This window comes from Strix uralensis, chromosome 26 (assembly GCF_047716275.1).
Source record: "Strix uralensis isolate ZFMK-TIS-50842 chromosome 26, bStrUra1, whole genome shotgun sequence".
In the NCBI taxonomy this organism is placed as follows: domain Eukaryota; kingdom Metazoa; phylum Chordata; class Aves; order Strigiformes; family Strigidae; genus Strix; species Strix uralensis.
The window spans coordinates 298110-324686 of NC_133997.1; the positions used below are offsets into that span (position 1 = coordinate 298110).

Consider the following 26577-nt stretch of genomic DNA (forward strand, 5'->3'; position numbering starts at 1 on the left):
GCACCGGCCATGCGGCTGCGCTGCCGCAAGCCACGACCTTGTCATCTCAGGAGCTGAGCAGGGACAAGCTCCGTTTGTGTGGCGATAACAGAGCTCTGGGGCATGGCACCAAGCGGGGTGGTCGAATCGGTACGAGGTGGTCTTCACCCCCCTCGCTCTAGGCAGGGGGGGCCAGCATCACCGCCGGCCTGCAGATGACAGCCCTGCGCGTTAGAGCTCTGCAAACACCTCCAGCCCTGACAGCACAGGAAGAGCTCTGGAAACTCTCATCACAAAGACAAGCCCCGCTCTCCCTGTCCAGCCCCGCACTTGCAAGGAGAAGCGTCCCTTGCAGAGACAGTGAGCAGACTGCGCCTCGGGCGCCGGCTGCAGCACACGTGCTCACTGGTTTTCCCCTTCCCACCTGGGAGGAGACTGGCAGCACGTGCTCCGCTCCGCCATGTGCCATCTCCTCTGGCAGAGAGCACACCAAAGGGGAAGAGGGAAGACCCCTCCCTCGGGCAGCAGCTGAACCGGGAGGTGGCATGTGCTGCTGGCGAGGGGCAGCCAGGCTGGGCTCCGGGACCCCCGCGCGTGTCAGTCAAAGCCACTGACACAGCTCCGGGGGCTCCTCCCTCCCCTGGCTGCACGTATGACCTCGCCCTCCCTACAGAAACAGGGGATGCCGGCTGCGACACCCAGGAGGGACGAAGCATCCCGTTGGCCAGCCTGCGCCGATGGCCGATTCAGCCGCGAGCGAGGTCTCCTCCCTGGAGCCCTGTCCTGATCCACCCAGCGCTTCAGGAAGGTACCAGAGCAGAGTCACCAAAAAAGTTGTGGAGCATTTCAGACTCTTTCCCCTATGGCTTTCAAAGGGGGAAATCAAAGGGAAGTGCCGCGCTTTGTTCCATGGGGGAGCGGCACGAAAGGTGAGCAGCGGCGAGCCCGGCAGAACCAGTCACTTCAATCGTCTGCCAGCTCACCTTTGAAGTGGTTTTAAAAATCAGGGAGGAGGGGCAGAGACCCGAGTTCAGTGCTTTTACTGCAACTTCACAGAATTTGAGGACGTGGGGGGTAAGAGGCCGCCATTCCCCCACCAGAAAAATAGTGTATCTGTTCAGAGAGAACAGAATACAGCTAATAAAAAAGGCCACGATGCTCAACAAGTACATCTGTTGTGTTGTCACATCCTGAGGAGGCTACGAACAGCTACGATGGCAGCAGCATCTATGATACAGTCAGAGGCACAGCAGGCGCCCGCAGGATGGGCCGGGCGCCCCGACGCAGCCCCCGCTCCGGTGCCAACAGAGCGGCCCCCCCTCACCAGCCACAGCCTCCTCTCTGCCTCGTGTTCCCTCTCCCCCTGCCCACCCAGACTTTCTCCGCTGCCTCCCTTTAACAGAAAGGACTGTTTTTAACCCTGGCCCACACAGTCCTGGGGGCTCTTTCTACATTACAGTGGCAGCATCAGCCACTTGCTGCAGTGCAGGGAGCTGAAGCAATGCCAACGCAGCAGGAGCGGCACTGTGCGAGGACAGGCCAGGCACCTGCCGTACACCCCGTACTGGGAAGATGGGGAAAAGTACCAATTACTTATTTGGAATGGAAATTAATCTCTGCTCTTCCACAGGAAAACCAATAAATTCTTTAAAAAATTATATAAAAACCACAGTTGATTGGCATGACCAGCATCCACAAGCCCAGAGTCCCCACCAAGTGCACTGAGCTTCCTCCCATACAAACACCATCGGCTGGGCCAAGCCACGACAGGAGACGATGCCCTCGTATGGCCACGGACAAGCAGACGTCACTCTGCACAAATTCAAAGCTTTCAGGGGCTGCAGAATACAAGAACGATGCGAGCCAGATTGGAATAACAACTCTGAGTCAGAAGCAAGTTACAGAGCTCCCCTACCTCTGGGGGAGAGAGTGAGCTTGGATCCACCATCTTTCAGAAATGGGAGCAAATCTAGTTCCTCTGTCTCGCCGAGACACCTCACACAGCACGTGCACATGAAGCCACAAGCCCGGCCGTAGACATCTACCTATGTGTTACACACACGCACAGAAATGCACGTACAAAAGTCAGACACCCCGAGACGCGACTGAGCACCTTCCCAGTCACGTCTCGAATCTGAAATATCTTTTCTCTGGATTTGCAAACGAGCCTTCGTCTAAAACGCCAGGAGATGGGAATCAGCGAGAGAAGAGGACTGCGCTCACTCCCTGACCCCAACGCGTGTCCTGACGAAGCTTCGCTGTCCTTGCTGTGGTTACGGGATGTGCGGGAGTAGGCGAGTCTGGTTTTCAGTAAAATTACCCCATTGGTCGGCTTCCGTGCAGGTAACGCTCACCTGAAAAGAGCTGGCTGTGAAGGATCCAGATGTCCTGAGCTAAGACACCTCTAGCTCGTCTCCTCTCTACATCTTCAGCTCCATTCATGACGCAGGCGGAGACGCTGGCTACTTCGGCCTTCTGCACGTGTCAGCAGGTTCACTGCCAACTTCTGCTTCACCTGCCAAAGCTAGAGGGGGCCCAAAAAATGAGACGCCTTTAGGATACCAGCGCGAGCTTCTGGTTAAACTGCAGGGCATAAGGAATCAGCAGTCTTAGATTTGACTTGCCACAAATCGTCTCTACCAGCCTGGTGAAGATCCCTCTCCCCTGGGGAAGCAGGGGCAGCAAGAAAGAGCCCGGGTCTTACGATGCTTCCACCCAGGACACACCAAAGACAGAGCGGTGGGACTGGGCTTCAGCAGCTGAATGGCCAAAGGCAAAATTAAGGACTTCTTGCCTTTTCCTAGACTTAAGGGAAAGGTCCATGGTTGCAAACGTATATATTTAAAACATTCTTGGGCTTCAAGCTGGAAACCAACACTTCTGCTTCCAGTTTTGCCAGCTTCATTGCACGGACCAGGCAGAGCCCAGGGCTCATTTCCCTGCTTTACCTGTTTGTGTTATAGCAGCACCTCAAATTTCTACCAGTAAGAAGTAAACATTAGCACATGGGGGAATGCTTTCCATCCCTGCAGCAGAGGCAGGAAACACTCGCAAGGCCTTTTCAAATCTTTGTTTGGGGAAGGTCTCAGTACAACTGTTCAGCGCTGCGCTGGGTGGAGCGCTGTATCACATTATGCTCTGTCCTACCCCTCCCCTTCCTGTGAGTTACTTACCAGTGCCACGGACCAGTACAGCCTCCTCTGAGAGCACAGAAACCTGGGGAAAGATGGGAGAAAGGAATCTCTAATCAGCTGCAGCCAGCCACTGCTGGCAGCCCTGGAAAGTCTGCAGCTGTTTCTCATCTCCTTTACAGGAGGACAGCCCCCACCTGCCGCCGGGGGCACCGGCTCTGAACCAGCTACAGGTGAATTCCATCGCTGCTCCCACAGCCTCCTGAGGCTGAGCCACCGGGTCCCCTTATCCTCCTCCCGGCGGCTCTTCCCAGGGCAACTCCTGGGAAGCGGCAGCAACAACGGTGTCCTTCCCGTGGACAAGCCCATCCCCAAATATTCTTCTGTCTTTAGTCATATTGGTACCTCACGCGCTGCCCCGCTCGCTCTTCCAAAGCCACGCCTGGCGGAAGAGCAAGCCGGGCAAGACACTTCATCCGCAGGCACGGTCTAGCTATCACAGGATGTCTTTTACCCCCCCAAATACGTTTTTCTAAGCTTATTAACATAACTGTATGCACTCTAGCACTCTTGTGCGAGTTGACTGTTGAAGTACTAAAGGTTATGCGGGTAGGTGAGGAGTCAGCTGAGGGTGCACATAGATAATCACAGGCTTAATGAGTTACTGCGCCTCAGCTGATGCGTACAACGCTGCGGGAGAGCTTCGCTCCAGAGAGAAAGGGGAAAGCGACGCTGTGATGCGACAGCGATACGTGGTAAATGATTAAACTAGAGGAGCTGGATTCTTTGCAACACATCCTGAGTCAAATACCAGGCTCTGGTTTCAGGAAGGGAAAAGGGTTTCGACTGGGGCGTGCTCAGACTTTTTTGAGGAAAGCAGCCAACTGAGCAGCCCTGCTCACACCCGAGGAATCTGATGGGGAGCGCATCAGTCATCTGCGCTAACGACCGAGCTTTGCCACACGAGGGTGGAAGGAGCCATGCGACTGTAGTCTTCTGCATCTCGCAAAAGCAAACCATACCGGCCTGATACCTGTGGGACGCCTAACAAGAAGTAAGCAAACCTTAATGCAGTACCAGCCTATCATGTGCGCCTTTAACGGAGAGGCAAAACCAAGCATGCCAGATCCCCCTCTGCCCTTGGGAGGTCACCTTTTCAAGAAAAGCTTGGTTTGGCATTTGACTTATTTTTCAACAGCCCAGCTCAAAAGATGCAAATAACAGAAGGTGTGAGAACAGCGGCAGCAAATGGTGCAGGAATGTTTGGCCCAAAGCACTGCAGAGCAAGCCTGCAGCGGGGAGAAGCACCTTACCTTTTCTCCCATCATGCAGAAAAAACCCAAACAACTCAAAGCCAAACCTTTGCTGCCAGGTCGCAGAATTCACGTTTAAGCCGAGGCTCTCCCAACATCGTGACACTAACGTTATGGCACAATCTTTTCTAGCAATTGCCAAAACCGACCTCCTTCTGTCCGTCTCTCTGCTACAGACTGGCAGCCAGTCCCTGACGTACTCCTCTGTAATGAGCATAACCCGCGTCCTCCTACAAAATGGTCAACATATGTAGAGAATCTGGAATGTAATTGCCTGCTGGTACTGAGCCAAGGCTTGGATTTTGATTTGTAGCTACTCCGTTTGCACCCGTGCCACCTACCTCCCCTGCCCCCCCGAGCAGAGGAGCGATGGTGAGCGGGTGAGCAGGATGAGGGTGTATCACAACCACCCTTTAACAGCACAAACCACATCGCTTCCTTTGTAATCCCCGGGACAGACGAGGCGGGGGCCGCATGCGAAAGATGCGGTCAAAGAAACAAAACCAGTTCAGGAAGGGGCAGAATTTAGATTGTGTCTTCAAGCTGCACAAAAAGTTTCTGAGAGACACGCTGTGGAAGCATGCCCAGCATCTGTTTCACCTGGCTCCTTCCCCCTGCCTGTGCCCCGCCCCCCCCAGTGTTTTGCCCGGGCTGATCTCGAGCAGTTTCCAGCTTCAAAACCCACTACTTCCAGGCAAGTGGGGTGAGGGAACTCCCCCGTACCTGCAAATGCATCTCCAGCGCTCTCCGCACCCCTCATAGACCCATCCTCCTGTCAGAGACATTCGGCTTCTCAGACCAGGAAAGTCCACTGCACAGCATAGGTAACGCTGTGATTTTATCAGAAACAGAAAAAAAAAAAGTTAGCCTAATGAACAGAGTAATGGCTCATTTATCAAGGCTCTAGCAAAGTAAATGGGCAGAAAATGGAGCCTATGTGGTGCCACCTCTCTTATTCTCAATCAGCTGGCTTACTCCACCAGTATGGACCATTTACTCACTGGAAGGGCCTTTAATAGTTATTTAGAAGTGTGAAACAGTGACTGGCCTTTCACTCACCTCTGTGATATCCTTTTTAAACAAAATATGAAATCAAGTCTCTCGGCGCACAGAGCACTTCAAACTCATGGGATTCTTTGTGCCACCCTCATAGACCCCGCTGCGCTCAGCACCTGGACATCACTTTGCCATACAAAGAAAATGTACTTGAGCTTTCAAAACAAGTCATTTTGGGAAAGCCTGCACTTAAAAAATGGTCTCGAGGATTGGGACATGGCAGAGGAGCTCAAACTCACCCTGACTACTGAAGACTCTCTGCAAGGTAAGGGCCTCTGGGGGATTGACTGACTTGGCTTCCTTTTAAAAAGATCCCCGACTCTGAAACTCAGGTGGAAATTGTAAAATCTGGTAAATAGTAAGCTCCAGTCTAGAAGTTAACCAAAAGCCCATTTTTTTTTTACGTTTACATGCGATCAGATCAAATTAGAAGTGTCTGCAATTACGTGTAAGTAAGTAAGCAGCCCACAGAAACCCCAGACGTGAGCTGACCAGGGTGTCTCTGTCCCTGCATGTCCGCCAGCCGCTGACGAGACCCCGCGCCATCGCAGGTGGCAGCGGCATGCTGACCCCCCGCGCATGGGCGCTTGTGGCTGGGCGCTGCCGGGTGCCAGGGGTCAGTTTGGGACCTGGTACCACCTGCAGAGGCGAGCGGTGTTTCAGGGAACGCCCTGGGGAAGGGGCTTGTCTTCCACCAGCCAGAACATCTGGGTCCAGACTGGAATTTTTCTCAGCTTATTTAGAAAAAGCTGACGCCCGTCTCTCAAGGACAAGGATATAACTACATGGCTGTGCCTGCAGACACACTTCCCTCCCAATGCAACCTTTTAGGTAGATAAACTTGGGAAAGGAGGACCGAAGGGAGTAATTTTCACTCTTCTGGCTTTATAGGGGAAAGAGAAAGCAAATTTTCAGAGCTGAGCACCGTTGTTCGGGCTGGCCGCAGTGGTGCAAGAACACGTGGGCACGCACGCTGTACACAAAACAGGAAATAAAACACTATTTAGAGGGATGAGGAGGGAACTGGGGACCTTTGCCTTGGGATCTGCATTGCATTAGAGCTGCCCCAGGCTGCCTCTGGGCAGCAGGGTCTAGGAACAGTCCTCAGGTAGGACTGGCAGGGTGACGTTTCTCCTTCTCCTTAGGACCCAGCGCTCCGTCCCGACTCTGGATGTGGGTAGACCCCAGCCTGGCCTGCCCCATCCTCGGGAGCCCTGGTGCAGCCCCGGCCGGATTCGACAGCCGTGCAGCCTCGGTGGCTGGTGCCACAGAAACCTCGTCCTTGAACACATCCTGGGACCACCCCGACCCGCACTGTTCCGAGGAGGATGTGCTGTCTCCCTCCAGCGAGGCTGGAAAGGTACAGAAAAGGGAACTGCTCGGGCAGCCCCAGGCATCATATGTGCTCAACCGTCCCACAGGAACGCACGAGCTGGCTCAGCAGCTCCACGAGCAGCTGCCTCCCGTGTCGGGAGGGGTCAGTCAGTGCACAGCGCCTGTCTGACGAACGGGCTGAGAGTACAAACTGTGGGCACGGAGGCTGAAATTCCAAGTACATAAGCTTTCTATACACACTGTGCCAGACCCATCCTCCCCTCGAACAACGCAGCTCACCCCGTCCCTCATTTCAGCCAGGGCTAAGACATCCACGTCCCTTTTCTCCTTCCTCTCCCCAGCTTACGAAGAATGAAGATGCTTCACGTGTGGACATCCCAGTTCCTCAGGAGATGCTGGAAACCCATGAACTCAAGGCGATGCCAAAGCCTTGGAAATCCGTAGTCCTCAGACCTCAGAGGGTGAAGCTCAAGCGCCCCGGGCAGATGAGCATCAGAATCAAGGGAGGCTGGCTCCGTCCCCCGCTTAATTACTGCGTCCTCATCACCCTCGCCCTGCGCAACAGCGCGACCGGCAGCCTGACTGCACAGCAGATCTACCAGTTCACACGGTACCCACTCTTCTCCCAGCTCCCAGTGCAGAATGGGGAAGAGGGACAAGGAGGGCTACAGGAGTCTCTGATCTTCCACTGGGGAGCAGGGATGTGGCAGCCAGGACTTGCGTTCGGGTCTTAAGCCAGGCCGCTGAGAAAACTGCTTCCACTCCTTGCCAACACCCAAACCCCTGAGTCTCGAGAGCTGGCATTTTAGTTCTGTCTTACTCCCCTTAGAAAAACGCAGCACTCAACTGTGCTGGCCATCCTTACGTCACAGGGGTCAGGGAGGACCCTCTCCTCCTTCCCTCGCCTGGATACACTGTGTTCTGTTATCTACCACAGCCTCCGAGTGCTTCAGCTCAGGACAAATCTTTTCTCTCCACAGGCAGCACTTCCCATTTTTTCAAGTGGCCTCAAAGGGCTGGAAAAACACGATCCGACACAACCTGTGCTTCAGCAGCTGCTTTGAGAAAACCGCTGGCTTGGTGTGTGGCGAGGGAAAGCGCAAGTCCTGCCTGTGGGAACTGACTCCAGAAGGACGCAGAAAGTTTCAGGAGGAAGTAGAGGCCCTGCCGAAAGAGGCTCTCGACATGGTGCGCCAAAGCATGAGCAAACCGAGTACGTTTCAGAGGGCAGGAGCCCTGCAAAACACAGAGCGAGTCAGACTTTACCAGATTCCTGTAGCAGGGGGACGCAGGCCAGGCCAGTCTGCGGTTACCAGCACTGCAGGACACCGGGGCCAGATGACCCCAGACACGTAGAGATCCCTGCAGAGGCACCCCCACAAGCAGGGCTTGGGCGCCAGACCGGCCAAGAGCCCTTCTTTAATGAACCTGACCTGGCGAGATACAGCAGCCAGGCCACGTTAAGACACTCTTCGTCTCAGTATCGCGTTGCTGGGCAATACGATACCTACCGCATTCATACGGATAAGGACTGCGGCTGCAGCACCAGTGCCTGAGCAGCCATTATGGTCCAAGTAACCACCACAGATTCCTCTCTCTCTCTCTTTTGCAGATCTCATGAGATCTCTGTTTGGCCTTTGATTCCCTCTGGCTCCCTGCTGCTGAAACACGTACCATGTGTCTTCAAACCAAGCTTGTTTCCTCAGGTGCCACCGCAGGTCTCTTCCCAAGAGCTGCATGTGGAAATTACGAGCGTCACGACATAAGGGCTCAAGTTTAGAAGCGGGGGAGGAGAAAGACGACCAATTTAATTTCCTTCAGTACGGCAAGTCTTTGCTCCAGCTGCACACATCTCAAGTTGCAGAGGGATTTTGACATATGGCACCTGCTACGACTTTAACATGGTCCCCCACGCAAGCCGTTGTGTCTTGCAGCGTTCTTGCGGTGCAGAGGATTAAGCTGCAGGAGAAGGTTGATCTGTTCCCTAACACAGGGTCTTGGCCCACAGGTCAGAGGCTGAGCAGAGAACGCGTTAGCTGGCTGAGTGAGGGAAGCCCCTAACCACACAGATGTTATTCCAAGCTGTTGCACTTGCCTGGGCAGCTGTAAAACCAGCGCGCAAGGATGCACATAACTGCTGGGCACCCTGCTTGGAATTTCTGCAACGCTCACTTGGCAGAAATCAGCGAGCGCTGCAGAGTGCGAGGAGGGAGAAAGTGATCTTGGAGACACAAGGATGTGACAAAGGAAGAAGAAACCCCATCACAGCTTACTCTTGTGTCGTTGACTCGCTTCTGCAGCAAGAGGCAGGAAAATCACGTCCCTGGGCCAGAATTCAGGCGGGTAGCAGGGGTCTAGTGTTCGACAAGAGTAGGTTTTTCATATCTTCTTCCTGGGCGCTGCGGCAGCTGCCTGAGCGGAAGCATGATCGGTCCAGTGACATCCGTGATCAGCCCCGTGTGCAGGAGCCAGGGTGCCCTGTGACGGGGGACAAGCAGCACAGTCATGATGCAAGTTGTGGAGCTCAGTGCTGGGCTGTATCCTAGGGCTGACCCACGGGGAGAGAACCAGGGGACAGCCCCCGACCCCGCGCCACAGGCCAGGCCGGGCGCCTGGGAGATCAGCTCCTGTCACCCCTGCACTCACAAGGCGTAGAACAGACGCGTTGAACGGGATTTGGTCAAGCCTAAAGGCTCCCGCTGGGGCGGCTCCTCTGACTAGTGCCCGAACCACCGCGCAGGGTGAGTCTGCTCGGCTGGGTGCCAACGTCACCCAAGCCTCTGCAGAGGTCAGAGGCGGACGGACGGCTGTCAGTCCACACAGGACAGCGCAGGGGGTCTGTCTGCGTGTCCGTCTGTCTGGACAGAAGCTGATTTAAGGTGAACGGTCTTTGAAGGCCTGGCTGCGCTGGATGGCAGCACTGAGGTAACCTTCAAGCTGCGGATCAGACGCCCTCCTCCAACCCTGCCAGACTGGAGCATGAGCACCCTCTGCTCTTACTGAATGTAAAAAAAAACAAACCCAACCTCTTAAGATTTTGGTAGAGCTACGGTCAGGCAGGAAAACAAGGGCGCCAGACCAGCGCTACCAGCCAGACTGTGTCAAAAGGCAGGTAGGCGGAAGGCCAGCGCGCTTCTGGGACTTACGACGCGGCTCCAGAGCCTGTTCGTCACGATAAAAGTCAGACACCAAATAAAGTTTGGGGCAGGCCGGGGGAGAACAGCGTCTGCCAGCCGCGTGTCCCCGCCTCGCACCCGGCGGCGGGGGCACCGCGTGAAATGGCGGCTCGCTGTGAGGGAAAGGCTCGCTCCTTTTCACAGGGGAACGCCCCGCGGCCGCCGCCGCCGGCCCCGGCCCCGCCCGCCGCGGCCCCCCCCGGCGGCTCCGCCGCGGCCCCCCCGGAGCCCTGAGGCGGCCAGAGGCGCGGCGCGACCCTGCCCGCGCTTCCCGCGCCTGCGCGGCGCCGCCGCCGCCATGTCGGCGCAGTACTGCGGGCTGTGCCGCCGCACCGCCTTCTCGGGCCGCCGGCACCGCTACAGCGCGGCGCACCGGCGGCGGCTGCGGGAGGCGCTGGACCGGCTGCAGGAGGAGGTGGCGGCGGCGCGGGCGGCGGCGGCGGCCGCCGAGGAGGAGGGCGGGAGCGGCGCGGCCGTGCGGCCCTACGACCCGGCCGAGCACGACCGGCGCGTCTGGTGCCTGTGCTGCGGCCGCGGCGTGCGGCGGGACGGGCGGCGCGGCGGGATGGCGCTGCCGCGGGCCGCGCTCCTGCAGCACCTGGCCGGGTAAGGCGGGCGCCGGGGCGGCGGGGCGGCGGCGCGGGGCGGCGGCGCTGACCGGGGCCCCGCAGGCCGCAGCACCGGCGGGAGACGGCGCGGTTCTGGCGGGAGCAGCGGGCGGAGGCGGCGCTGCGGGAGCGGTTCCTGGTGCCGGCCGAGGAGTACGAGCGCTTCGCGCGGGCGCTGGAGCGGGCGCTGGACGCGCACCGGCGGCGGGAGGAGGAGCGCATCCGGCAGGTACCACCGCACCGGCCCCGGCCCCACCCCCGGCCCCGCGCCGCACCCGCCTCACCCGCCCGCTCCCCCCGCAGATGGCGGCCGGCATCCGCGAAGCCGAGCGCAGGCAGCGGGAGACGGTGTGGGCCGCGCTGCAGGTCGGTGAGCTGTATCCTGCCCTGGCTGCCGGGACCGGGGATGGGGCCACCGGCCCCACCGCTGGGGGGGTGGGGGGGCTCTGCGCAGCGCCAGAACAGCGTTCCATTTCCCTGAATCGCACCCAGCTTCAAACAGAGCCAGAGCCGGGCCCAGGACCGTCCGGCCAGAGCTTGCCCGTGGGACGCCAAAGGTGAGAACCATTTCCTTCCACTGCCGCTAACCCCGACCCCACGCAAAACCCGGCCTCGCTCGTGCCGCGCGAGTCAACGCTGTCCTCAGCGGGAGCGCGCGGTCACTCGATCCTCAGCCAGCGCTTACTGAGACTGTAGGTGAGCGCTAACCGCCACGAAGAGCGAGCGCAGCCATCACACACACGCATCCACCGTTACCGTGCCCGAGAACTCTCCTCCTCATCCCTCGTCCTGCAAAGCTCTCCAAACACAAACACAACCGCTGCTCCAGGAGCCGCCGGGCAGGCACTGCCAGCCCAGCTTTAACCACGGCTCACCTCTCCGACTGCCCCTTGGCCTCTCTCTTCCAGGGACTCCCCTCACGATGCAGAGCAGCCTGGCCCCAGCGGGATGCAGGCAGGGCCTGACGTAAACTGGATGGAATCAGGCCAGGCTTTGACCTTCATTGGCCACCAGGTAGGGGCGACTTGCTCGTGAGTGTGACTTAAATTACCCGCAAGTTGCACAGAGCACGTGTTACAAAGCAAAACAAGGGGTTGCAGTCTCCATCGCTGAAAAAGGCAGCTTTTCAAGCAAGAAAGCAGCTGCGAGTTTCAGGCATCCAGGGTTAACTTAAGAGTTGCATTGAGCAAACGTTCTTTAACATGCCCTGAGTTGAGAAGGGCCTCCCTCTCTCTTTTTGTAACAGAACTGGAGCTGGGAAGGGAACGCACACACCACCAGCCTGTTCGGAGATACTCTTAAAAGCATCGCTTCCTTATTAGTGTTTTATGCTTCTGTTAACAGGAAACAGAAGGGAAAGGAAACGTTCACACAGGTAATCACACCTGCTGCGCGACTCTTGGTTGCTGCCCTACTGAAAGCTCTTGGCTTGCAACGTAACAGGGATAACTGGAAGCAATTCTAAAGCAGTTAACAGCATAACCAGGAGGTGCTCACTCTTCTGCTAGTATTTGCCTAGAGAAGAAGAAAACACTCCTGTTACTACGAACAGTTGGTGCTGCTGCTGTGTGGAGTGCATGGTTTGGGGTGTGATCTGCCATGGCCTTAACCGGGGCAAGCCAGCTGCTTTTTCTTACAAAGCCCAAAGTTTACTTTTCCTTCACCATGTACTTGGTAGGGCGAGCTGCAGGGGTGGGGGAAGAGGAGGTGCTTTTCCATTTCAAGTTTAGGGTAACTTCAGTGGCTGAATACATCTACCCTGTGACTTCTAGGAGCAAAACCTCCGTGGCTAACAAAGGAAGAGGAAGAGGAAGGAAGTAAACCACAAATTGGACCTTCCTATGAGGAATTTCTCAAACAAAGTGAGCACCTTGTATACATTTCAGTTAAGCCTATGTTCACTTTACCACACTAAAGAATCAAAAGCGATTTGACTGAAAAACTTCTGCTGAACAAAGTATTTTTTTTTTTTTTTAGAGGAGAAGCAGAAGCTGAAGAAGCTCCCGGCAGAGCGTGTGGGTGCCAACTTTGATCATACCTCTCAGACCGGCGACAGCTGGCTGCCTTCCTTCGGGCGGGTCTGGAATCACGGCAGGAGGTGGCAGTCCAGGTGAGCTCCCGGCAGCAGGGACCCAGGCTGAGCGCAGGGTTTGCAGCGTCCTCGCAGGCAGGAGTGGGCTTGGTGGCAGCGGCCAGCGCAGGGAGGCGTCTGTCCGCACGGGAGGGTTGTGCCACACAGCGCTTGGCCCGGGCAGAGCGTCGCTCACCTGCAGCAGCGCACGCGTGACTGGTGGGGGGGAGCACGGTCACAACTGTAGGGGCCACACACGCCAAGGTGTCTGTCTGGTTAAGCCTGGCTCACCTTTCAGACCCATGTGCTGTCCTGCTGGCACCTTTTCACGTGCTAGAAACGTGTGTCAGCTAGCTGGAGAGACTCTCACGGAGATAACAGAAAAGATAACTGCATGAGCCTCCGATCTAAACCACTCTGCACAGCGCTGTCTTCCTGGTGGATGAGGCAGTGTTCGTTACCTCTTTCTAAAGGCTGTTGCATTCTGAATTCTATGCTCTCTTTCAGGCATCAGTTTAGAACTGAATCGGGGGAAAACAAGAAAAAAAGGTGATCAGGAGAGGAGCACCGAAGGAACCAAGCTCTGGCTGTTGTGGAGGGGCAGACAGACCACGGGTAGCTGCAGCTTTGTCGCTGCAGCTGCCGCCAAGTTCCATGTTTTTATTTAATATATAGGCCTGGATGTGCTCAGCCCCTGGAAGGCAGCATAACCACGCCATAACACTGCATTGAGCAGCTCTGAAAGCTCCCTGGCTGCTTTGTCAGGGACACGCAGTGTGTATTTGGGCACCCATTTCTGAAGTCCAAAGCTACACAAAGGCAGATCCTGCCAGCAGGGAAGGTCTCCTGCCCAAGCCATACCTTCAGAATCAGAGAGCCCAGCTTATATAGCACATGCTGCCAGTGTCCTGCACTGATGTGTAGCATGACATCCTGTTAAAGACACTTTTGACACTTTTTTTTTAAAATTTACCTGTTAGTAGATGAGCTGAAACTCCTTTCAGACAGAGTTTTCGCTCGGGGGGCAACTGATGCCATGCACCCCCTGTTTTCATTCTAATTTACATTCACTTGTTCTGCCTCACCTAAAGGTCAGTAGAAGAAAGGAGGCCTTAAAGACCTTTGCTGTGGGCAGCTCTTACTTTCAATTTCAATAAAATATTTACAGCCTTATTTAGAGCTGCTTATCTGTGTTCCCCCACTACACACCGACCTGTTAAGACACTGTGGCCTCATATGCAGAGATCTGTGTAGAGGGAGTTTAAATAAATAATGAAGATACCCCACTGGCACCTTTCCTACCTGTGATGCAAGAAATGGGCCTCAATCCTCCTCCTACTAGAACTGAATCTGGTTTAACATCACTGGTGCTGTAGGTGATGCAAAAGCTCCTTCCCTTTTCACAATATAAAAGCATGTTCCTGCTACACTGGTAACACCGTATAAATGCAAAAACAGCTGGTGGAGGAAGACAGCTGTGACCTGTACCAAAATTCACTGGCAATAACAAAACATACACATTCTTGAAAAAGCAAGAGAAATTATTTCAGTAATTTTATTGTGTGCATCTACATATGACACATTGTTGATGAGCATCCCTGGAGAACCTGCAAAGCAAGAAGTCCCACATCAGACAACCGGGTCAAGGCAAGCACAAAGCAGAGTCTGAAACCTCTGTTCCAGCAAGAACCCTCTGTCACCGCACCCTGTGGCAGCAGGGAGGACACGGGCCCACGTGCCCCGCAGCCCACGGAGACGGGAGAGCACACGTGGCTTCTCCCGATGGGCAACAGGGACAAATTTGCAAACTGCTCTTTAATTCTGGAGAACTGATGTTTCCAGTAACGCCACCAGGAAGTGGCTTGGGCTGCGAGCGACATTCTCCGGATGTCTGGAGAATCAGCCCACCCACAGCAGCCCGGGAGCTGTCTGCCCCGCGGTGCGCAGCCCCGCATTCGCGCTGGCAACGTGCAGCCCCGCTCCCTGACAGAGCCCAGCACCTCACCTCCCTACGCGTCCTCCCCTGCGGCGGGCGCATCTCCGCCTTTCGTGTTTCTGGTGTAGATCACCTGTGCTCGGTGCTTGGACACCAGTTTGATCAAACCTATAAAAAGGAAATTATTGGAGTGGGCCTGTACTGCAAGACGCCGAGCACGCTTGTGCTTCCTTCGGAAGCGCAGACCGGTCACTGCGCGACAGGACACCCCAGGACCCCCAGTACTACACACACTTATACAAGGCTTTGGTTCAGGTGTGGCAGCGGTGACGTCACAACCCATTCTTGCAGCATTTTCTCAGTATAGCAACACTACTGAGTGCAGCGGAGCCGCTGCTCCTGACTTTAGAGCACTTTTGAAATGCAACCTAAGGCAGCGGCTTGTCAAAAAAAACACCAATTTGTGTACTTCAGATGCAGCACAAAATCCTCTAGTTGAACGAGGAGAAGAAAAGATCAAATTCAAGCAGCCTTCTGTTTTCCCGCAGTTTTGAGCGCTTACCTTTGCTGAGCAGCTCCTGGAGGGCAGCTCTAGCCAGGGAGCCTCGAATCTTCAGTCTCTCCGAGACAACTGCAGGTGTGATGAGCTTGTAGTTGGGCACTTCTTTGCACAGTTTGTCGTAAGTGGCTTTGTCAAACAGGACAAGGTTGTTCAACTTGTCTCTCACTTTCCCCTTGGACCACTTCTACTCGAGAAGAGAGGGAAAAAAAAGAAAACCCCTAAGCCATCTTCTAAGCAGTAACAAAAGGTCAACCTTTAGGATGCCCCAAGAACTGCACCATCAAACGTCTCCATATTGCATCCCAATTAAAGGGCTACAGAGACGCACAAAACCGTCCCTGTAAGCGCACATGTTGCACATAATACCGACGGTACCTCCAAACAAAAGGACTAAGACGATTTGTTACTCAGATTTTAACACCATCACATGCAACTTGCTGCCAGATGAAGGCGCAGCTCCTCAGCGATATGATGGCTACCCCCTCCCCGCCCCATCGCAGGGCCAGCAGCACCCGGGCCCCCGCTGTTGAGGCCCCGTCTCGCCGCACACGCGGGAAGCCTGGGGGGGGCCCAACAGTCTCCCTGGAGCCACGGGGCTCCTGCGCCCCTTTGCTCTGCTCGCCGGGTGACCCGGCTGGCCCCCCCGCCCCGGGCAGCGCTGCCAACGAGGCCGCCTCAGCAGGCGCAGCACGGGCTCCGCCGGCTCCTACCTTCTTCTTGGCTTTGCCACCAGACTTATTGACCGGGTCCTTGTCCTTTTTGGCGGACTTGCCCGCGTCCTTCTTCTTCTTGTCGTCTTTGGGCGGCTGCGGAGGAGAAGGACGGGGCGGTCAGCGGCGGGACGCGGGGAGAGCTCCCCCAGGCCCCCCCCCAGACCCCCCCCCCCCCTTCGAGAGGCCGCTCCCGCCCCTCGGTGAGCCCCCCGGCCCCGCCGCCCGCCCCGCGCTCACCATGGTGCGGCGGCGGCTGCTGCTCCCCCAAGATGTCGGCCGAGAAAGGAAGCGCCAGCCGCGAGGCGTGCGGAAGCCCCGTGGCCCCGGACGGCTTCCGGGTCCCGGCGGGCGGCGCTTCCGGGTCCCGGCGGGCGGCGCCATGGCGATCTTCAGCGTCTACGTGGTGAACAAGGCGGGCGGCCTCATCTACCAGCTGGACCACTACGCGCCCCGCGCCGACACCGAGAAGACGTTCAGCTTCCCGCTCGACCTCGTCCTGCGCCCGCACGACGAGCGCGTCGTCGTCGCCTTCGGGCAGCGCGACGGCATCCGCGGTGCGGCGGCGGCGGCGGCGGGCGGGCCGGGCCGGGCCGGGCCGGGGCCGCCGGCGCTGACCCCGCGCTGTCCCCGCAGTGGGCCACGCCGTGCTGGCCATCAACGGCGCCGAGGTCAACGGGCGCTTCACGGCGGACGGGAAGGACGTGCTGGAGTTCCTGGGCAACCCCGCCAACTACCCAGTGTCCATCCGCTTCGGCCGCCACCGCCTCTCCTCCAACGAGAAGCTGATGCTGGCCTCCATGTTCCACTCGTGAGGCGGGGCGGGGCGGGCCGCGGCGGGGCGGGCGGGCGGGGGCGGCGGGCGCTGAGGGCCTCTCTCCGCAGGCTGTTCGCCATCGGGTCGCAGCTGTCCCCCGAGGTCGGGAGCTCCGGGATCGAGATGCTGGAGACCGACACCTTCAAGCTGCACTGCTTTCAGACCCTGACAGGTACGGCCCGGCCCCGGGCGCCCGGCCCCGCCCCGCCGCGGCCTCCCTCACGCCCCTGTCGTTGCGGCTCCAGGGATCAAATTCGTGGTTCTGGCTGACCCGAGGCAGGCAGGGATAGACTCCCTCCTCCGCAAGATCTACGAGATTTACTCGGACTTTGCTCTGAAGAATCCTTTCTACTCCCTGGAGATGCCGATCAGGTGAGGAAAAGGCCCCTTTTAATCAACCGCGACCGCTCGTGGCTCTGCCTGTGCGGGAACAAACGCTGACGGCCCTTAAGTAGCAAAGCAAACCCAGAGGCTGAGGGAGGGGGGAAGACGCAGCACGCTGCTGCAGGGACGGGGCACTGACCTGTGCTTTTCCCAGCGCTGCTCTGCTGGGGAAGTGGAAGGTGCTCTTGGTACAGTCCCCGCTGTCCTAGCTAACACTCAAGCCCATACAAGATTTCACCTTAATTAACGGCCAAGCCAAAGCTTGACAGCAGCCAGGCTGCTGTCTCGTGACTTACAGAATCTCTCCTTGGAGGCTGCAGAGCCAGAGGATGTGGAGATCCTGTCTTCGCTAGCCTGTTCCATAGGTTAAATCATCCCCTTCTGCTCTTCCGACTGTTTCAGATGCGAGTTGTTTGATCAGAACTTGAAACTTGCTCTGGAGGTGGCAGAGAAAGCCGGACCCTTCGGACCTGGATCGTAGAGGCGGCCTCGCCGGCGCGCAGACTCCTTCCTCTGAAGAGCAGGGCCCCTCTCTTCCCCGCTGGCCCTTCCCGGAGCGCTCTCCTCTGCAGCAGAGACTGCGTACCTCCAACACATGCTTCATTATCTCCCCAGATACCTTTTTATCCCCTTTGTTATGAAATTTACCTTAAACAGACTGATTACTACTGTTTACATTTGGCCACAGAGGCTTATTCTGCTGTTGCAGCTCTGCTGCCCTTGAGTGAAGGCAGACAGCCGAGGTGCAGGTCCACGGCCTTGCTCCGGTCGATTGGTTTTTGTCTCGTAATTGTACATATGTATTTTTCCTGTATAGCTCTAACTTACAGTTTTGCAGAGGGTTTCTGCGTAGAAGTAATAAAGGTTTGTGGCAGAGGTGGAGGGCTGCTTGTTTTCTGCTGGCAGGGTCAATCTGCGCCAGCAGCACCTCGAGGAGAGGCGGGTTTGGGCAGTTCTGCTTGCACCAGACAACCAGAGCCCTCGTAACACTGCTCCGTTTTATTTCACAGACAGGAGAAGATCACATAATTAAGTACAAAATGTAATTCACTTCCATTGTTTTAATCAAGGCTAGCTACCTACTCTTGCAACCAAGCTGTTCAGCAAAGCACCTGCGTGCAGATTCTTCACGAGTTGAGAACTCGCCGCTTCCAGGACCCCTAGAGCAGTAAATCCTTTTGGGGAAAAACAAGAACATTCAACAAAATCCCCATTAAAAACCTGAGTTTACTTCTTGCGAAGAGCGCTGGGCCTGACCGCTCAAGGCTGCTGGCTGTCAGCAGTGGCTCTGTCAGGCTGACTCGGAGGTAGCCTGAGTCCCTGCCCGCAGCTGTGAGGGACCCAGCTCTTGGCCAAAAACATCCTGGACTATGCAACTCGTACTGAAAACATACAAGCCAATGCTAGAAACACGGGTTTTCACAAAACCCAGTTGCACGAGTCGTGGGGCAGCAGCAGGCAGTCGCAATGCCTGCTGCCGGGTGGGTTTTCCTGGCTGGTTTGCAGAGCGCTGGCTCCGAGCTGCCTCCCCTGCAAATCATTAACGCCCAACACACAAACCGCACCGGGCAGCAGCGCTTCAACAGCAGGAGCCTCTCTAAATGCAAACGCTCTCCCATGAAGTGCCAAGAATTTCTTGGAAACGTGCCTATTACTAAGTGCTGCGGAGAGCCCTGCCCCGCCACCGCGCCAGTGTTCCGCCTGCCCAGAGCAAAACACTTCTCTCGCTCCTGACAGCTAATCCCAGGTTAAACTAAAGCCACGCCGCTCGCTAATCAGCCGTGAGGCCGAACTGCGATCATCATCACTCACCGCTCTGCCGCTGTCCAGGGCCGAGCGCGCGCGGGGGGCTCACGCCCCAGTAAACCCGGGCAGCTGCGCTGGGATGAACGAAGGCGGCAAGGGCTTGCCCTGGCACCCCTGAACAATGAGGCTGGGCTGACAGGTAACGGCCGAGATGAACCGTAAGGACAAAACTAAACGTGACAGCACCTGAAGCCAGTAATTTTTGAGAACTTTTAGTGGAGAAGCTCGGGCTGCGAAGCCTGCTCGCTTCACCAACAGTGCTGTGAGAAGGAGGTGCAGTAAAATCATTGCAAATGTAAACGAGCTGAATTAATCACATCTTGAGGGAAAAAGGGGTTGGTAGCAGGAACCTTGTGCCCTCGGGCACCTGGCAGTGGGTGAGAAATCGAGACATTTTTATCTAGGTTGCAGCAATAGGTAAACCTCAGTCCTAGGCCAGTTAAACGAAAAACAAGCATCATTCATGTCGGCACAGGAGCGTCCTCTTCACCGAGCAGCTTGTCCTCAGTCAGCCTTCCTGGGAACCCGGCCCATCTTGGTGCGGATGTTCCGCAGGAAGAAGAAAGCCACCGTGCTACTGGTGCAGGTGATCTCAGCGACCCAGAAGGCTGTGGCCCAGCTGTAGTGCTTGGCGATGGTACTGAAGGGCAGTCCGGCCAGAAAACCCCCGACTGTAAGGAAAAACAAGCAAAAAAACTAGCAAGGCTTGAGCATCTCGATTTTATCTGCCAATACTTGTTTGTTGCATGCGTAAAAATTCCTCGGGCCCGGTTTGAACTTAAAGCACAAGGCAGGAACCTGTCAGGTACAGCAGAAAGCATCCCCGAGGCTTCCAGCTCTGTTATTTCTGCTTCTCACGTGGCCTGCTGTGACCGGGAACTCGGCGCCCAGGGGCTAGGCCACGCTCCATCCAGAACACACACAGGTTTTGTTTGTTTTTCGGGGAAACGGGCGTTACTCACTGTTGGCCATGAGGGCCACGATGGCGTGGGAGGTGCCACACAGGTTGGCAGGGGCACTTTCGTTGGCTATAACCCCAAACAGGGCAATCGGCCCATACGAGGAGAACCCAAACACAGCTCCCAGAGTCAGGATCCACAGCTGTCGAAACAAGTTAAGATCAGAAACAGGATCTGTGCATCCTACCACTGTCAGTCAGCAGCTGCTGACAGATCCCAGATCCTATGTACGGTACGAGGGAGTTTTGACATTTTCGGGCTGACACCAGCTCCCTGCAGCTGGCCTGCAGACAGCAGAGCTCAAGCCTTCGACAGACCCCACGTACGTGCAGCCCAGCTGCACCTCCACCGCGCCATCTCGCTGGCCAGCGCGAGCTCTCCTCTCCTACAGTTCTGCCCCCTACACCCTGTACACGCGGCGTGTGCCGTTTCACAAGGAAGAACCACAACACCGAAGAGAGATGGGCAATGAGCCTGTGAAATCACAGGAGAGCGCTGTGAATCGAGTTGCTTTTAAAAAGGATCCTGGAGATGCCAGCCAAAAGCTCTTCTCATTTTAGGTGCAAGCGACTTATCAGACCGTCTTTATTTGTGCAAAGCCACCATCCGATAACCTCTGTGTTACTAAACAAGCGCAGAAACAAACCCGAAAAAATGCAACAGTTTGGACTTCAGTGTTAGCTTACGCTCTAAGAAAACTACCTGGCCCAGAATTTATCAGTCACTTGGGAAAGGACTACAAAGGATATGTAACTTGACCACCTCGAGATTACAGTATGATTCTTGAACTATAAATACCATTTCAAGATGCCCAGGAAGAAATTAATGCCATCTTATTTTCCAGATGGGAAACAGAAACAAAGAGTTAGGAAAACACTTGCCAAAAATTAAGCAGGAAGGCAGCAGGAGCAGAATCATTTCTCCTGACCTCACTCACAAGACCCGTTAAACTGGCTACATTTTACCTGATGAACAAACATCCTCAGAACCTTCTATAGAAGAACTTAAAAGCTTTAGATTCAGACTTTTTGAAGTCAGTTAGCGCAATCAAATGATTATAAGAAAAGGTTGTTTTTACAAAACTTACAGTAATCTCTTCTCAATGCCCTGGTTCTAAGTTCTGTAGTGCTACCCAACCTCCCAGGATAGGGAAAAGGCAGATCAGCCAAAGCAGAAACAGGCAGAAGGAGAAAAAATGCAAGGCAGAAACCTCGTGTTCTGTTAGGCCTGTAAGATCAGCTAGAGGTTGCAAGGCTACAGTCCAGAAGTGATTTTCCTGAAGAAGAAAGAGAAAGAAAAGTGAAAAGAAGTTTCATTTACTTAGCAATCACGACGGCAGATGCAAGTCATGTCTATGCTACAGCTGGTAACGCAGGCTGCTCACGCCAGCTTGGGCAGCAGAACCAGCGCAAACCTGACTAAGCCTTGTTCTCTGTGCTGCAACCACAGCAAACGCAAACACAGTTCTTGGGAAAGGCGAAGAAAAGAGTCGCACGCCCGGTCCTCAAATGGCTCAGTGCTGAAGGGCCCTCCCTCCCGCCGCAGGTCAGCTGCCGGCGCAGGGATTACCTTGGGGGAATCGCCGGTGACTGTGACGCGGAAGAGAAACATGGACACAGACATCCCAGCCATCATGGACAGCAGCAGCGCGTGCCGAGGGTTCCCGTAACTCGACAGGCCGACCTGCAACACGGGAAGGGAGACCCAGGGTTGGAGATGGGACAGATCCTTTCACCTTACACTCGTAGTAACTACCGCCATCCACGCAGCCCATCAAACAGGGGGGCGCATCAGGAGCACACCTTCCAGCAAGACTTCCTGGCTCGGCTTAAGGTCGGCCCACAGTCACACTGTGCTAAACAAGCCGCTCTCAGTCGATGAATGATGCTTCTTGCCATCAGCTGTGCCCTATATCCACCCTCAATTTGGCTTCAGACCCCACCACTGGATTTTAGTGTGGTGTCTTCTCCAGCCAGAAGACAACTGTCAACAACCAGATCTCTTTCAACACAGAAATCTGGAGAGCACAGTAAAGCCAACTAGTTAAACAGATCCAACACCTTAAACCTGACAGGCACATCGTAAGCCCCGACATCGGCACACACACTTCCCCAGGCCTCGCAGGGTGTTCAGGCGGCCTCCCACGCCCACAGCAGAGCTGGGTACGGGCCCATTTCTCTCAGCTGCACCGTGCAGTGGCAACACCTCCCTGACTGAGCACCTCAGTTGAGCTGCTGACGGGGGTCGCATCCCTCCCAACCCACCTCCGCGTTAAAGAGACGGGCTAACCCAGAACGGCTGGATTTTCAAAAGTCCCACTTCAAAGCGGGGTAGTTTAGACACAGAATTGCATCCCAAAGAAGAGCTTGGGAAGGCAGAGGAAAGAAGCACGGTACTGAGAAGGGCTGTTTTCTAGCGCGAGGCAGCAGCTCCCTTCCTCTGCGTTCTGCGTATCCTGACTCTCCAGAGCAGCATAAACAAGGGGAGTGAGAGTTCTGCTCCACTACTGCTGCAGGTATTCGAGCGTGGCAGGGGTGGGGGGAGGAAATTGTCTTTACGCACTCACACAGGAAGCCAAAACAAACTGTACAGATTCTGAAGCAGCTCGGCTGGACACCATGTTAACAGCCCAGCACATCTGAGGGTCTGGATTACTTACCCTGGCTACAGCTCTGTCAGACAGGTATCCAGCAGCAATGCTTCCCACCAGACCCCCGATCTCCAAGGCACTCATGTAGGAGCTACCTAGAACGTAGGTGAGGGAAGAACAGGCCATCAGGCTGGGTCACAACCGCAAAGCTGCCGTGTGCTTTAGACCGAGCTCAACTGCTGCCAGCTCAGAGCAGCTCTGCTGGGCAGCACCCTCTGGCTCATCCTTGAACAAGAATGTCCCAGGAGGGCCCTGGCACAGAGGCTCTCGGTGCATGTGGTAACTTCACCGCTGAGTTATTTCAATACCTACACGTATCTAAGCAGACATTTGGGAGGCCAGCAAGCAAGTGCCTCAGGTGGAGGTGCCCATGTCCTCTTCCTGCACCCAGTCGAGCTCTGGGCAGTACTTGCCAGATTGCAGCCACACAGCTTAATAATGCCGCTTTGCATCTTACCCACAAGCATGGACTGTCCCCTCTCCTGGATCAGGAAGAGCTGTCCCCAGTCGGTACAGCATGTTTTCACTCCAAAAACGACCAGGTAGCCTGTGGAGAGCACCCAGAGGTACGGCGAGAGCAGCAGCTCTCTCAAAGTGCTGTTGTCGCTGGAGGAACCTGTCAGGAAGATCAGGAGGAGCGTTACTACGGCTTGAGCACAGCTACTGAACCACACGGACCCGGCTGCACTTCTGGCAGGTCTGCAAGCAGGATTCACACACGGGCAGGGAGATATTCACAGCTTTACCTCCCCCTTGTTCTGGGTTCCCGTGATTTCAGAATCTTTTCTGTCAATTTATTATACGTTCAAAAGAACAATCAAAACACTACTTCCAGTGATTTTCTGTATTGCAGTTGCCAATAAACCCTTCACAAAGGTAGTTAGAAAAATTATCTGCTTTTCCAGACTCTGTGCTAACGTTTTGAAGCTGTGCCTGTGAAAGTCACTACATAGACCCAAATAAAGATGCTGGCTTTCAGGTGCTACCTTGATTTTAGCATCAGTCTTCCAGGAACGCCTACAAACCTACCCTCCCTGGAGAACGCACTGGGGAGACAACATGGTTTTCTTACACAAATAGGTCAAGTCTAGCAGCAAAGGCATCGCAGGACAGTGTGGAAGATAGGCTGAGCTTCCATGGCCTTTAAAATCCAACAGAAAACCTGTGTTGCAACTCCCCTCTACCTGTTGTGCTTTCAGAGCAGCACCACGCTCAGTGGTCTGAACAAACATTTACTAACCAGATGTCCTAGGTGAGGGCAGAAAACACTGAGCAGAGTCCACCATGAGCCAGGGGTCAAGAGAACCCGTGGCGGGGTGAGGGGAGAACCACCTGTCCTCTGCCAGCACAGAGGAGAGGAAGGTCAGGCTTAAGGAAACACTCTGCTGCTGCAGTTCTTCTCTCTGCAACACCCGCCCCAAGACTCGGCTCACAGTCTGAGCAAATGAAGCCCCAAGAAAACCGGGGTGCTGTTAGTGGGATGACGTTACACAGACAGGGAATGGAACAGGCGGCCACGATCACCTCAGTGGCCACAGGGCCACCAGCAGGCCAAGGAGCAGGACTAATTGGCAGGCAGGTTCTTCCTCTGCTCTGCTGCACTGTGCTGTGACAGTCTGGGCAGCTCATACACCAGCCCCTTCCCACGGGATTACACTGGGGCTTGGCGTATATGATTTGTCATCTCAACCCAGCAGCTCGACAGTTACCAGAATAAAGCTGCTGGAAACAGCCCCTGGCACAGGCCCGCCAGGCAGCCGTCTCAGGAAGTGGGAAGGACAGAGGTTCCAGTACACCGAGAGCGACACATCTGTGCCAGAAAACAGGCAGAAGGCACCACACCTTCTCCTGCCGCTGCCTGCTTACGCTCAAGTCTCACGCTCACGTCTCACGCTCACCTTTCTTCCCTTTCTTGGCTCCTTGTTCAATGTTGGGTAGCCCAACATCCGACGGCTCATTTTTAATCAGGACGAGGCAGGCAACAGAGACAACCACGCAGATGAAGCCAGAGAAGGACAAAGTCATGCGCCAGTCATAGTTCAGAGACACGAGAGCAGCGACAATGGGGCCTAAGCCTCCTGCCAAGTTCATGCTGGTAGACAGGATTGCCCACCAAGTCCCAAACTGGGAGGGCTCAAACCACTGTGCAAAAACAAGAAAAACGGCATGAGGTCTGAGAAAGAGCACGATGCTGCACCTGAAAATCCTCAGTCAAGGCCCGTGCTGCGGGTCTGGGGCAACTCAGACCCAGCTCTACAAAAGCAGGTAAAGGGAGCACCAGTCCTCGCTATCTTAGTCACGCTGGGAACTCCAAATGTTACACGAGGGTCAGCCACAGGAGCCTGACAGGTGCTCCCACCATGTGCCAGCTCGGAGTTATTTCCGTTTACAGACCATGAAACTGAGACATGGGCTGGGAGAGGCAAGTTTCTGAGCACGGTTCGGCGACCCACGTGCTCAGAACAGCGTCCTGCTGCAGAGGTCTGCTGGCACAGGACCACGAATGGATGCGCGGAGAGTCACAGGGTAACTTCGGACTCGCTGTTGTGTTGTCAGGCACGATCAGCTCAGAGTGCCTGAGTGGTGGTTGTTGTCGGCAGGAAAATGTCTGAGCGCCACATTCAGAAATGTCTCAAGAAAATATGATGTCTATTGTTATTCGGGCCCTTCCTTTCTGTGCATGCAACTGTCCTGGACAGTCCTTTTCTCCCCAGCTAGATGCCTCACAGAAGGCCAATGCAGTTGTTCATCTTCCCCCCCACGCTGTCCCACAGGCAGACGTGTTCCTGGATTTTACATCTTTGAAGAGAGGTTAGCACACAGCTGACCTCCTTTCCTTCTGTCTTAAGGCAGAAACCAATCTATTCCATTTAGACCGTCACAAAACCCAAACCCACGCAGCTTAGAGGCTCGGCTCACACCGCTCCTCCGTACATTACCAGGTTTTCTAACCGAACAGCCTGCCATTCACAATGCCTGAGCTCCCTGGGTGTGCAGGGGGGCTTCTACTCATCACCCCTGGCCCAGCGGCAAACTGCCGCAACGGCACAGAGAAGCAGACCTCTGCCTTTGCACTTAAAATGCTGGACTCCGACAAGTTATGTCTCTCAGAGTGGAGCAGGTTTGCTACCAGATGTTCCCTACCCACCTGAGGCACGTGAACGAAAGGGCTAACCAACTTCTGACATGTTTGCTAGAATAAGCAGAACCTTCCGCACGGAATTGCTCTGCAGCAGAGGACAGCAGAGCCAGCGGCTCTGACCTCCTCAGCTGGAAGGAAGCACGAGCAGGTGCGTGTTCCTCTGGATTCGGAGTCTGCACGGAGCTGCTGCCCGGCCCCGAAGCGCTTCCCGCGCACTGACCTTTCGCAGGATCTTCCCGCAGGGCGGCCAGCCCAGCCCCTGGGCCAGGCCGTTGAGGAACCAGAGCCCGGCGAAGGCGGCGACGGTGGAGCTCCAGGAGAAGGCCACGTTGACCAGGCCCACCATCAGGAGGCCGGCGGAGAACAGCCAGCGGGCGCTGAGCCGGTCGGAGAGGACGCCGCTGACGAACTTGCTGACGGCGTAGGCCGCGGACTGGCTGCTGGTGATGAGACCTGCGGCGGGCAGAGCCCGGGGCGCGCCTCAGCCCGGCGGCGCGGCCCCCGCCCGCCCGCGACAGCCAGCGCCGGGCAGACGGGCAGCGGGGGCCCGGGGAGGGCCCGGCACTCACCCAGCTCGTCCTTCCCCAGCGGCACCTCGGCCATTACGGCGGGCATGACGAACGAGAAGGTCTTGCGGTTGAAGTAGTACAGCGTGTAACCCACGAACATGGCCGCGAAGATCACGGCCCGGTACCGCCCGTACCCGCCGGTCGCCATCCCGCCGCGCTCCTCCGGGGACCGGACCGGACCGGACGGGACGGGACGGGACGGGACGGGCCAGGCGGTGCCGGCAGGCGGAGGAGGACGGCGCCCGCCACCGGCTCCGGCCGCAGCCCCGCCCCGCCGCCCTCATTGGACGCCCGTCGCCCCGCCCCGCCGCCCCCACTGGGCGCCCGTCGCCCCGCCCCACCGCCCCCATTGGCGCACAGGGAACGTGTCGAG

At 56.1% G+C, this 26577-nt stretch overlaps 5 protein-coding genes across 10 annotated transcripts in view; 2 read left to right on the forward strand and 3 right to left on the reverse strand.

Annotated features, from left to right (window-relative positions):
• Positions 1-9566, reverse strand: part of BCL9L (BCL9 like) — a 73911-nt gene extending 64345 nt beyond the window's left edge. Inside the window, exons 1-3 of the mRNA XM_074894908.1 lie at positions 8326-9566; positions 3153-3195; positions 2334-2503 (exon numbers count right to left, since the gene is read on the reverse strand). The gene's annotated coding sequence lies outside the window, so the exon portion shown is untranslated. The remainder of the gene's footprint in view (positions 1-2333; positions 2504-3152; positions 3196-8325) is intronic.
• A 715-nt stretch (positions 9567-10281) lies between these two features.
• Positions 10282-13842, forward strand: CENATAC (centrosomal AT-AC splicing factor). Of its 2 annotated transcripts, XM_074851220.1 has the most exons (9): positions 10282-10596; positions 10662-10827; positions 10902-10964; positions 11091-11155; positions 11507-11612; positions 11943-11973; positions 12371-12460; positions 12576-12708; positions 13177-13842. In XM_074851220.1, the coding sequence occupies exons 1-9, from the start codon at positions 10289-10291 to the stop codon at positions 13220-13222; spliced, it is 1008 nt and encodes a 335-aa protein (XP_074707321.1). In that variant the 5' UTR covers positions 10282-10288; the 3' UTR covers positions 13223-13842. The 2 variants fall into 2 exon arrangements, 1 of the variants encoding a protein (XP_074707321.1); XR_012626504.1 differs by lacking the exon at positions 13177-13842 and having other exon boundaries at positions 11845-11973.
• Positions 13843-14210: 368 nt separating this feature from the next.
• RPS25 (ribosomal protein S25) lies at positions 14211-16261 on the reverse strand. Its single transcript, XM_074851223.1, has 5 exons — positions 16118-16261; positions 15878-15973; positions 15168-15351; positions 14675-14773; positions 14211-14276 (listed from the first exon to the last, which is right to left on the reverse strand). The coding sequence occupies exons 1-4, from the start codon at positions 16259-16261 to the stop codon at positions 14679-14681; spliced, it is 519 nt and encodes a 172-aa protein (XP_074707324.1). The 3' UTR covers positions 14211-14276; positions 14675-14678.
• On the forward strand, positions 16254-17954 carry TRAPPC4 (trafficking protein particle complex subunit 4). 2 transcript variants are annotated; one of them, XM_074851221.1, is made up of 5 exons: positions 16254-16434; positions 16514-16688; positions 16763-16866; positions 16940-17066; positions 17481-17954. In XM_074851221.1, the coding sequence occupies exons 1-5, from the start codon at positions 16260-16262 to the stop codon at positions 17557-17559; spliced, it is 660 nt and encodes a 219-aa protein (XP_074707322.1). In that variant the 5' UTR covers positions 16254-16259; the 3' UTR covers positions 17560-17954. The 2 variants fall into 2 exon arrangements, with proteins under 2 accessions (XP_074707322.1, XP_074707323.1); XM_074851222.1 differs by having other exon boundaries at positions 16514-16679.
• A 108-nt stretch (positions 17955-18062) lies between these two features.
• SLC37A4 (solute carrier family 37 member 4) lies at positions 18063-26476 on the reverse strand. Of its 4 annotated transcripts, XM_074851216.1 has the most exons (9): positions 26205-26474; positions 25856-26088; positions 24392-24635; positions 22951-23109; positions 22503-22588; positions 21413-21526; positions 21054-21119; positions 19847-19985; positions 18063-19555 (listed from the first exon to the last, which is right to left on the reverse strand). In XM_074851216.1, exons 1-9 carry the CDS (start codon positions 26350-26352, stop codon positions 19389-19391), a joined length of 1356 nt encoding a protein of 451 aa, XP_074707317.1. In that variant the 5' UTR covers positions 26353-26474; the 3' UTR covers positions 18063-19388. The 4 variants fall into 4 exon arrangements, with proteins under 4 accessions (XP_074707317.1, XP_074707319.1, XP_074707318.1 ...); XM_074851218.1 differs by lacking the exon at positions 19847-19985 and having other exon boundaries at positions 26205-26476; XM_074851217.1 differs by lacking the exon at positions 21054-21119.
• Positions 26477-26577: the final 101 nt, after the last annotated feature.